The 11,480-nt window shown below is 44.4% G+C and overlaps 1 protein-coding gene across 1 annotated transcript; it reads right to left on the reverse strand.

Moving 5' to 3' along the window:
• Positions 1-1,522: 1,522 nt before the first annotated feature.
• On the reverse strand, positions 1,523-10,887 carry HAUS4 (HAUS augmin like complex subunit 4). The gene is made up of 10 exons (XM_036264147.1): positions 10,784-10,887; positions 8,985-9,052; positions 7,032-7,174; positions 6,810-6,941; positions 6,087-6,221; positions 3,725-3,821; positions 3,090-3,235; positions 2,571-2,701; positions 2,129-2,197; positions 1,523-1,987 (listed from the first exon to the last, which is right to left on the reverse strand). The coding sequence occupies exons 2-10, from the start codon at positions 9,037-9,039 to the stop codon at positions 1,804-1,806; spliced, it is 1,092 nt and encodes a 363-aa protein (XP_036120040.1). The 5' UTR covers positions 9,040-9,052; positions 10,784-10,887; the 3' UTR covers positions 1,523-1,803.
• Positions 10,888-11,480: the final 593 nt, after the last annotated feature.

The raw sequence follows: 11,480 nt of genomic DNA on the forward strand, positions 1-11,480 counted from the left end.
CATGCCCAAACTGTGGGCCTAATTCCCAGTGTGGGGCATGAAGGAGGCAGCCAATTGATATTCTCTCATTGATGTTTCTATCTCTCGCTCCCTTTCCCTTCCGCTCTCTCTAAAATCAATAAAGACACACACAAAAAAAGTTGAGTGAGCTCTTCTAAATAACAATGGTCGCTCTGGCTAGTATAGCTCAGTAGTTAGAGCATCAGCCCTGCCCGGCCAGTGCGGCTCAGTGATTGAGTGTCAACCCATGCACCAAAGGTCACCGGTTCGATTCCCAGTCAGGGTACATGCCCAGGTTGTGGGCCCAATCCCCAGTGGGGGGCATGCAGGAGGTGGCCAATCGATGTTCTCTCTCATCAATGTTTCTATCTCTCTCTAAAAATCAATAAAGAAAACAAATTTAGAGTGTCAGCCCTTACACCGAAAGGTTTCAGGTTTGATTCCCAGTCAAGGGCACGTACCTCGGGTTGCAGGTTTGATCCCCTACCCGTCAGGGCATGTATGGGAGGCAACCAATCGATGTGTCTCTCTCACATCAATGTTTCTCTTATTTTCTCTCTCTCTCCTCCCCCTCCTCCCCTCCCCTCCTTTCCACTCTAATTTTTTTTTATTCTCACCCAAGGACATTTTGTGCATTTATCTTCAAATAGAGCAGGAGAGCCCTGGCCAGTTTGGCTCAGCAGTTGGAGCATCAGCCTGCGGACCAGAGAGTCCTGGGTTCGGTCCCTGCTAGGGGCACATACCAAAAAAAACCCAAAACAAATATAGCAGGAGGGAGAGAGGGAGGAAGAGAGAGACACATCGAGTGGTTGCCACCCACACAACCCCAACTATGGCCTGAGACAAACTGCAACTGAGGTATGTGCCCTTAGTGGGAACCGAATCAGGGACTCTCTTGTCCTCAGGCCGACACTCTTAACCGCTGAGCCAAACCGGCCAGGGCCACTCTCTCTAAATCAATGGAAAAAATATATATTCGGATGAGATTAAAAAAAAAAAAAATGGCTGAATGGTCTTCTGCACTCAGTCCCTGACTTTTATACTAGTCAGGCCCTGCTTGTTCTAAGCTAAGTAGACCATGGAATTTGGTTCCTCAGAGTGATCTCCTCCCACCCTCTGCTTTTGGAAAAAGAAATAACCCTCAAATAACACCAGAGGGAACCAGGAGCACAAGTGGCTTGTGTCCTTTCCTGTAACAAGAGCTGGATGCCAGGCTGCTTTATCACAACACCCCATTGAGAGCCACAGCTACAGAATACTTCCCTACCTGCCTTAAGGGCTAGCACTCCCCTGGAGATTATAGTTCTTCAAGAGCAAGCCCAGTTTTAATCCACTCTTGCTCTCTAAGAATGAAGCCTCAAAGACTTCATGTGGGTAGGCTAACACATCTACCTTCCAACCTTTGTGTAAGCATTGTAGATCTATCTATTTGTATCCACTCAGTTCCCCTCCACCCACACAGCCTTGGATATTCTTTTACAATCTTTCCCCAAAGGAAAATGACCAAAAGCCTAAAAATCAGTATTATCACTTTATTCAGGAGATAATCAAATACCATACAGGGAAGACACTGAAAAACAGCTCTACATAAAATCATATAAATTGGCTACATTTTTCAGAAGAGATTCAATCATTGTAAACAAGGAAGAGAAACCAGGAGGGTGTCTAAATGACTGCAGTGTTTCAGGCAAGTGTCCCCACTCTCCCTTGAGTGAAGATGGCCCCAGATGGAGGAGGTCCTTTTAGCAGGAGGAAGAGGAGGCAGCACCAAAGCACAAACCATGTCTCCTGGCCTGCCAACATTTAGCGGTAGGCCTTGTTGAACTCCTGGAGTGCCCAGCGCTTGTTCTCAGTTGCCTGCTTGAGTTGGGTGTACTCTTTTACCAGCCTGTCAAACTCCTCTCCAAGGACCTCATAGGTATTTAGGACCTGTCGGGACTTCTCCATGTCCTGTTCTTGTAGCCTAATGGCCCCTTCCAAACGGTCCCTAAGAGCCCAGGCACAGAAGATACAATATGAGGATCTGGCTCCTCAGAAAGTGGACAAGAATGGGAACATGTTACAATGAACGAGTCTAGAGAGGGTGGGAAGCTCTGAATAGCTGTCTCAAGCTCTCAGGAGTTCTCACCTAATGAAACGGTGAACTTCCACTTTCTCAGCAGTGTAAGTGTCAGACAAAATTTTTAGCTCTTCCATCCTGATAGAGGCAAAAAAGAAATGTGAAGCTGAGGATCCCTGTTAGGAATGGGACACAGTACCTGCCCATAGTCAAAGGTGTGGGCTAAGCAGTGACAGGAAAACAAGGTCACTCTGAATTCTTGAGTAATTTATCTCATAGTCAAGCACCTATTTCAGAAAGCTTTAAAATAAAAGAATCAGAAAATAAATAAATAAATGAATGAATGAATGAGGAATGTTGAAAACTTTGAGGTAGCCTGAAGGCTAACATCGCTATGTGACACTTAACTAGATCCCCACGAGGTATTAGGTATGTTAGAGAGGAAAGAGAGATAAGGGTGAGGGTTGCAGGGGGTGGTGAGTCCTTTAGATCCATAGGGGTCATAGCTCACCTCAGCTTAAGGATCATGGCACTGCACTTGATCTCCAGGTACTGGGCACTGATGCGGTCTAGCTCAGACTGAGTCTTCAGTCGGTGCTCCTGAAGAAGTCTGTGTAGTAAGGTGAGGCAGCGGAGAAGCACCTGAGCCCCCAGGAGGAAGAAGTTGTAAAGAAGAGATAGTAAAGCCCTGGTGGTTTGGCTCAGCAATTAGAGCATTTAGAGCGTAGGCCCGCAGACCAGAGAGATCGGGTTCAGTTCCCGCTGGGGGCATGTACCTTGCTTGCAGTTTGTCCCTGGCCCCGGCTGGGGGGGTGTGGGTGGCAACCACTCAATGTGAGATGTGTCTCTCTCACATCGATGTTTCTCCCTCCAGCTCCATCTGAGGATAGAGGTGAAAGTGTCCTCGGGTGAGGATTAAAAAAAGAAGAGATAGTAAAAAAAGATCAGAAATCCTTGGCTTCCGCAAAAGTGCCCCTGGGGTCCGGGTGGAGGTCCGGGTGACAGAGGCTATCCCACTGCTCTGACAAACCTGGGAGTAGGTGGCACTCTTCTTCTCCAGCAGGACCATCTGCTCCTTCTGCTGGCTCTTGGCATCCTGGCACTGCTGCTTCTCATTCACCAGGATCTCTGCCAGTTTCCATACCTTTGCTGCCTTCAGGGTTTCATGGTCTGAATCTGGACAAAAAGACAAAGGACTAGACAGTAATATGGTCCTTTTAAGGCCATTTTTTAGTGCTCCTATCCTACATCTAGCCTTAGAAATTCTGTCTTCTTCCAGGTTTTCTTTTGATGCTCTGTTAAAAATGGCCCAGTTCTCATAATTATGTTGTTTTCACTCTTACCTTTAATTCTAGATTTGGTCTTTTAATTCTTAAATCATAGAAAAAAGACAAGGGGAAAACCTATTAGGCTGAACTTTCCTCTCTATTCTATTCTGATTCTCCTGAGAATGAATTCATCCCTCCCTGTAGCCAGAGGACACTCCAGTTTAGCACCCTGCTGAATAAAAGTCCTCACAAAAGTCCTTGCTTTTATTCTACCAGCAAGGAAACAAACATCTCCAATGCTTCCCAGCTTCTGTCCCAAATCTAAAATTCAAATATATTATTCTCAAAAGAGAAAGCCAGGAGTCCTGAGGGCCAGCTACAGAGAGCTAGCACTCACCGGAATTAGGATCATGGTAGCAAAGCAGAGTGAAACATTTCTTCTTGAGCTGCTCCTCCACTTCGAGTGGGAGCCGAGCTCTCATCCACACAAAATCCTACAGCCACAGAAACAAAGAGAGATACAAATAGACTGTGAGAACTAGGAAGATCCAGCCAATGAATACATGATGACCACTATCTCAATGATAATTAAAGAGATATCAGGGAGCCCTGGCTGGTGTGGTTCAGTTGGTTGGAATGTCCTCCTGCACATCGAAAGGTGATGGGTTTGATTCCTGGCCAGTGCACGACTGATTGATGTTTCTCTCTTTCCTTTCCTCTCTCTAAACATCAATTAAAAAAAACTTTGACTGGTTTCAGTGGTTAGAGCATTGGCCTTCGGACCAGAGAGTCGCAGGTTCAGTTCCTGGTCAAGGGCATGTACCTCAATTGAGGCAACCAATCAATGTGTCTCTCTCACATAGATGTTTCTCACTCTCTCCCACTCTATCCCCCCCCCAAAAAAATCAAAGGAAAAATATCCTCGCCCTTTATTGTTGGAAGTATTAGATGTCCATCTGAATTATTTAAAAAAAAGAGAGGAAGAGAGAGAGTCCTGGCTGGTGTGGCTCAGTGGTTGGGGGTTATCCTGTGTACCAGGAGGTTGCCAGTTTGAATCCTGGTCAGGGCACATGCCTGGGTTTTGGGCTCAATCCCAGTGTGGGGCATGGCATGCAGGAGGCAGATCAATGTTTCGCTCTCACATTGATGTTTCTCTCTCTCCCCCTCTCCCTTCCTATCTCTCTAAAAAACTTAAAATATGTTTAAAAAAAAAAGAGAGAGAGAGAGAAACATTAGGGAGATTCATTTTTTTCTCCCCTTTATTGATTTGAGAGAGATGAAGGAAGAGGGAGAGACAGAAACATCAATGAGAGAGAACATCGATTGGCTGCCTCCTATTTGCCCCCCACTGGGGATTTGGCCCACAACCTGGGTATGTATTCTGACTGGGAATTGAACCACAAACTCTTGGTGCATGGGTCGATGCTCAACCACTGAGCCACACTTGCCAGACAGGGAGATTCACTTTTTAAATTTTTTTTGTTTTTAATAGGGATATGCATAAAAATGAAATTATCAGGGTAAATCACCAGAGTACTGTTTATGATGCCTGAACAGGGAGATTCATTTTTAGCCTATCAAATTAGCAAAGAATAATATGACTGTCCAGATCCCATACTGATGAAAATGTGGGGAGCTAGTGGCACTAAAAATACCTTTCTGGAAAACAGTTTGGCAATATGTTCCAATATGCTCTATGTGTGTATCTTTTGACCCAATGATCCCACTTTTAGCACTAATACTTGGGGAATAATCATACAAAGGCAAAGATACATATGTACTAGCATGTTCATATCAGTATGGTTTCTAACAGCAAAAATGTGGGAATAACTTTAAATTAATATCTATTAATAAGGTTAAACAAATTATGCTACATTCATACAATGGAATATTTCAGTTATTTAAACCAATGATATAATAATACTGAGCACTAACAATGTGCCTAGATACTGTGCTAAGAGTGCTTTAGGAGGTATCATCTTATTTACATCTATTTATGGACTTGAAAATAAGTTCTAAATATATTAAGTGAAAACATATACTCTCTATACAAGCATAGAGGGTATAACACTATCTATGTCAAGTTGTATTTATTTCTAGATGTAGTATTTCAGCTTTTACTTTCTTCTGTGTAACATTTTTCTTATTTATTTAAATTTGACCATCACGAACGTGTATATATATTTTTTAATATTTTTTTTTATCCTCACCCGAGAACATTTTTCCACTTTTTGTTCACATAGAGTGGGAGAGAGAGAGAGAAACATCGACGTGAAAGGGACGCATCAAGTGGCTGCCTCCCGCACGACCCAACAAGGGCCAGGGACAAACATAACCGAGGTACATGACTGTAGCGGGTCTCTCTGGACCGCAGGCCAACGATCTAACTGCTGAGCCAAACCGGCCAGGGCGAACGTGTATGTTTTTATAAAAACAATAAAGGTTTGCCCTGGCCAGTTTGGCTCAGTGGTTAGAGTGTCAGCCCGAAGACCAGAGAGTTTCAGGTTTGATTCCAGTCAAGGGCATGTACCTTGGTTGTGGTTCTATTCCTGGCCCTTTTCAGGGTCATGCGGGAGGCAACCAATTGATGTCTCTCTCTCTGTCTCTGTTCCTCCCTCCCTCCCACTCTATCTGCAAATCAATGGAAAAATATCCTGGGTGAGGATTGGAAAACAAACAAACAAAAAAAACAATAAAGTTTAAGCAAAAAAAGTTCAAATATATAGGAGAAATTAAGAGAATATTTGTCTGCTCCCAACCTCCGAGGGTGGCATGAGCTCCAGAAGGTCTGCTTTCTCCAGTCCTAGCAGTGGAGGCATCTCCCTTTCCTGGCTAGGACCTAAGAGCTGTGTTAGTTGAGTCACAAGTAGCCGCTGTTCAAGGGTTTCATGAAACTGAGAGAATAAAAACAAAAACAAGTTACTATAAAATCTCATTCCACCTCCTCCATCCTCATGAACCAGTTCTTCACACATTTTCAAAGTCCTCAAATATGTCACCCCTTTCAGATAACTTCTCAGCTCTCAGTGCCTTCTCTTGTTAATCTTTCTTTTCAAAAACCTGACAACACACCCACCTTTTCCCTCCATAACTACAATCCATTTCTCTTTTTTCTTTTTTTAATCTTCACCTGAGGATATTTTTCTATTAATCTTCAGATAGAGTGGGAGGGAGGGGGGGAGAGAGTGAGAGAGAGAAACATCAATGTGAGAGAGACACATCGATTGGCTGCCTCCTGCACAACCCAGACCAGAGCCAGGAATGAACTGCAACCAAGGTATATGCCCTTAGCCAGAATCGAACCCACAACTCTTTGGTCCAGAGTCGATGCTCTTAACTCTGAGGCAAACTGGACAGGGCTATAATCCATTTCTTTTTGATAGCCATTATATGAAGTTCCTAGATGATATAATCAGATGAAGGCATAGCTAGCCTGCTCATTCCTATGGTAACCAACCTCTACCTCATCTCTCCTGCCTCACCTTTTTGTCCTCGGAAGTTAAATTTGTATCTTGTATCTTCACATAGTAGTCCACAAGCAGCTCTTGGATGACTCTCTGTAAAATCTCCGATCTCAGCCATGTTGTCTTATGTAGTCGAACTTCTTTCCATGCCTAGAAAATAAAAAAAAAATCCCAGGTAGGAACCTCTTTATCAGAAGATTTTTTTCTTCCTCCTATCATCCGTTCAACCAGGGCTCTTACCTGATCCTGCTCCTTTGCCAGGGAAAGGCTCAAGCCACTTTCGTCCATGTGTTTTGAGAGACTCAGCAGCAGTTTACTGAAGTGTGGGTTCTGTAACAGGTCCTCTTCACTCAGGTTACAAGGAGGAAGCTGTTTGCTGCACACTTAAGGGGATGTCCCCCATTGGGACAAAAAGCAAAGAAGGCATGGACTCTCAATTGATTTATATAATTGAGCATAACTCTTTTTTTTTTCCTTTATTGATTTTAGAGAGAGAGGAAGTGAGAGGGCGAGACAGAAACATAGATGAGAGAGAATATCAACCGGCCGCCTCCTGCATGCCCCTCACTTGGGATTAGGCCCACAACCTGGGCGTGTGTCCTGACCGGGAATCAAACTGGTGACCTCTTGGTGCATGGGTTGACGCTCAACCACTGAGCCACACCGGCCGGACTGAGCATAACTCTTTTTTTTCTTCTGTGGTACATGCTCCTAGCAGGAACTGAACCCGGACTCTCTGGTCTGCAGGCCAACACTCAACCTCTGAGCTAAACTGGCCAGGGCCTGAGCATAACTCTTAACTTAATACTCACTTCCAAAAAACCCCTAGGTTTTGGTAGGGAAGTTTTCTAATTCTAATAAAATTTAAAAATCCACAAATAAACTAGAGGCAATACTCAAAATAACAAGCATTTATATTACATACAAGGATATTAATCAAGAATTAGGAAATGCCCTGGCCGGTTTGGCTCAGCGGTTAGAGCATCGGCCTGCGATCCGGAAAGACCCGGGTTCGGTTCCCGCTAAGGGCACATACTTCGGTTGCAGTTTGTCCCCGGCCCTGGTTGGTCGTGCGGTGGCAGCCACTCGATGTGTCCCTTTCACATCGATGTTTCTCTCTCTCTGTCTCTTCCTCTCTCTCCCTCCCACTCTATCTGTACAAAAAATGGAAAAATGTCCTCGAGTGAGGATAAAAAAAAAGAATTAGGAAATAAGTCTCTAATAAAAGTAAGATCTTAGAAAATGGAAATGCAGTTGGAAAGTATGAGACAAATAGCAATCAATAATAAGGGACCCTTTAGTAGGGATCACCCAGTACCCAAAATGTTTCATTCACACAGAATAACTAGAGTTCTTGAGGAAGGGGAAAAAAAGTAAAGTTCCAACTTTGGACATGATCTCTAGTTGCATAAGCGACTGAGAGAAAGCATACTTTTCTTAAGAGGAAGTTAAAAAATTTAACTTACCAAATCCTCCCTATTATAAATAGAGTTGAATAACCCATTTGGATGCAGAACAGCACATCCATGAGAAAACATGCAAGAAACTGTGATCCCGTCATAATTCCATATGTTCAAAGGGACTTTCTTTCTGTCTCTTTTCTGATGTGCTTTCTACTGGGGTCTTCTGTTTTACTCCCACATACCACACACTCAAATTTTCATTCTTTTGACCATCATACTCAAAGTCCTTTTAGAGAAGAAGAAATGTCTTTTATTTCTCCCCAAGGCAGAAGAATCAATACGGAAATGGTCAAAATATAAAAGATTCAAGTCTTTGAAGGATTCAAGATATAGAAAGGACTTCAGATATGGAAAGAATTCAAGATACTGAAAAGATCTGAGATTCTGGAGACAAGATATTAAAAAATTCAAGACATAGGTAGGAAGAAAGCCTTTAAGAAGTTTGCTGGCCACCCTTATCTTCTGGATATGCTTGCTCACACAGCATGGGAGCATTTTGTGTTTTTAGTCTACTGCACAAACAGATACTGAACAGGAGTCAGTATAATCTGTTTTCCAAGAAGACAGTGTTGAACAATCTTCATGTACCCTAATTTCCCTAGACACATAAGCTTCTGTAAGAGAAACCATACTGGTGAACATTATAAGTCTTTTTTATTATAAAAGGTAAGAACCTGGATAAGACCTCTCTGGATAAGTCATCCAGCCTCTTATAAATGGCTATCCTTACCTTGTTGGAGTATTTCCATCCCTTCTCCAGGTAAGCAGAAATCCCCAGATGCCATCTGATATTCTTATCTTTAGAATCGAGCAAGAGAAAAATAAATAAATAAATAAACTGGCTGGTGCTCCAGAGAAAACTATTCTTGGGTTCAAATTTCTGTTGTCTACAAGCTGGGGAGGAACCTTGGGGATGCCTCTTAATAGGGAGGGACTATAGCACACATCCAGCATCTCAAGCTCCTATACAAGTTTTATAGACAAACAGACTTATCAGTAGCAAAACATTCTGCATTCTAACCACATAAATATTTCCACTTGTTATAAGCTGTCTAAAAGGAAGACTCCTTAGGAAAGAAAACTTTCCAATTCACTAGTTTAGGCAGGAGGATGACCACCCCTCTCCCCACCATTATTTCTAAGTTAAAATTGAGCTGTTCCTTCCCAGTTATGAGTGAACAGGGCAAAGGAAAAAAAAAATCAAAGTCTACTTCTCCCAACCACTCAGCTATTAAATTCCACAATAGTGTCCTGCACTTCTTTAACTTGTCCTTTCATCTAATATGTGTTGGTAGTTTTTTATCAACTCCAGAAACACCCTTCAGGAGTGACAAAATCATTCCACACTTTAACAACTGGTTTTCACTTAACAGCATTAGTAAAGAACACCTGGAGGAAACCGCATAAGACAGACAGGGAGGTCAGTGCCAAAAGAGTAATGCAAAGGTGTAGTTAATGCAGCTGGGGCCAGACAATAGAGTACACTGAAAAGGATGACATCAACACAAAGGGGCAGTGGAGATGGGCACAATTTGGGCTTGAGACAAAAAAAATTCCCCTTGACATAATTTTCTATTTTGCTCCTTCATCCTCTCCTGTAAGGTATCAAACTCCAAAGGACAGCTGTGCCTTCCAAAGCAGGACAGACATAGAAGGCTACTATGATTTAACATTTCATGTTCACAAAACATTTGGTTTGCTCCCTCGTTTGATGAGTAGTAACATCAAAGTAACTACTCATTTGTTTTGTAACATGGTCTAGAGAGGGACCTGACTGAGGAGTCAGAAAGAAAAGCTCGGACTTAATTTGCATCTCAGCCATTGTTCAGTGTAAATTTAAGGGAGATGGTTTTTTTTGTTTTTGTTTTTTGTGCCAAACTTCTTTCCACCTGCAAAACTGAGATAAAGAGTCCTGCCTTGGAGAGACACTAAGAATTAATAACACAATCGACTGTCAGTAAAAGCCACTACTTAGGTAAGCTCAGTGTTTTCACAATCGTTTATCGTTGACCTAAGGCTGCAAATAAGTTTTGCAGACAAATTTCACTCACGAAAATGAGGACCACCTTAAATTTTAAAAAAGTCAGTTATTATTGCCTCCCCAAGGGAATTGCCCAGTTGGGGTTTTTTTTTAGGGTACTTTTCTTTACCCTTTTCAAATGTTAGAGGGCGTGAACAGTGGCAGCAATCAGGTTCGATTCTCCACCCTCTGCACTCAGACGTGTTAAAACGTTGCTACAGGGACCCAAGCATTTAAATGTTCTGACTCAGGCGTCTTTTAAATTCTTAGAGCTGTCTTTACACGCTGCACTGAACGTTAAATTGATTTTACAGGTATTTTCACAAGATGTGACCCTTACAAGGCCCGAGATGAATCAAAATGCGGAGCGGGCTCTCCGGCGCCTACTCCCCTTCCGTCTGGGCGGCCAAAGAGTCCCAAGGGCGAGGGCGGCCTCCGACCCAGGACTGGCCGGACTGACCCTCCCAGGGCTTCTCTTCCCTGCAGCGCCGCCCATCCACCCAGCAAACCTGTACACTAAGGGGCGGCTGAAGCTCCCAGGGCTGTGCGGAGTGAGCCGGGGACACCCAGCACCCGCTCGCGTCCGGGCCCCGGAACTTCTCACTCGGCCCGACGCAGGCGCGGGGCGAACCTAGGCGCCGCGGGACCGCGGGGAGGTCGGCAGGGAGAGAGCCGACGGGGCTCGAGGCACCGCGAGGGCGAGGAGGGGGCGGGGCAAAGCTCTAGGCGGGAAGTGCAGGCCCCGCCCCTCTTCCGGCGCCCCTCCAGACCCGCCAACGGCCGCAGAGCCCGGCTTTGGAGTCCGTGGTGGAAAGGCAGCCGCTTTTCCGGGCTACCTACCCCAAGTTGAGGGCAAACGTGGCTAAAATGGTAATGACTGCCAGCTTTTATCGAGGGCCTTCGATGAGTCACTGTGCCGAGCGTTTTACTTGCCTTGCTTTGCCTCATTTAGTTCGTACAGCGTCCTACGAGGGAGTCCTATCATACCCATTTTACTGAAAGGAAAACTAAGGGGCAGAGAGGTTAAGTGCCTTGTTCGGGGGCACGCTGGCAGAGTCGAAACCTGGACCTTCCCAGGCCTGACCCTCCCTCCTCCCCCGCCAGAGAGTCTCCTCACTCAGGAGTGGCCGCCAGCCCTGTCCCCTCGCTTGGTTTGTTAAAATTGATTTTAGAGGGAGCGGGAGAAAGAAACAGCAATGTGAGAGA

Source organism: Molossus molossus, unplaced genomic scaffold (assembly GCF_014108415.1).
Source record: "Molossus molossus isolate mMolMol1 unplaced genomic scaffold, mMolMol1.p scaffold_m16_p_1, whole genome shotgun sequence".
Taxonomy (NCBI): domain Eukaryota; kingdom Metazoa; phylum Chordata; class Mammalia; order Chiroptera; family Molossidae; genus Molossus; species Molossus molossus.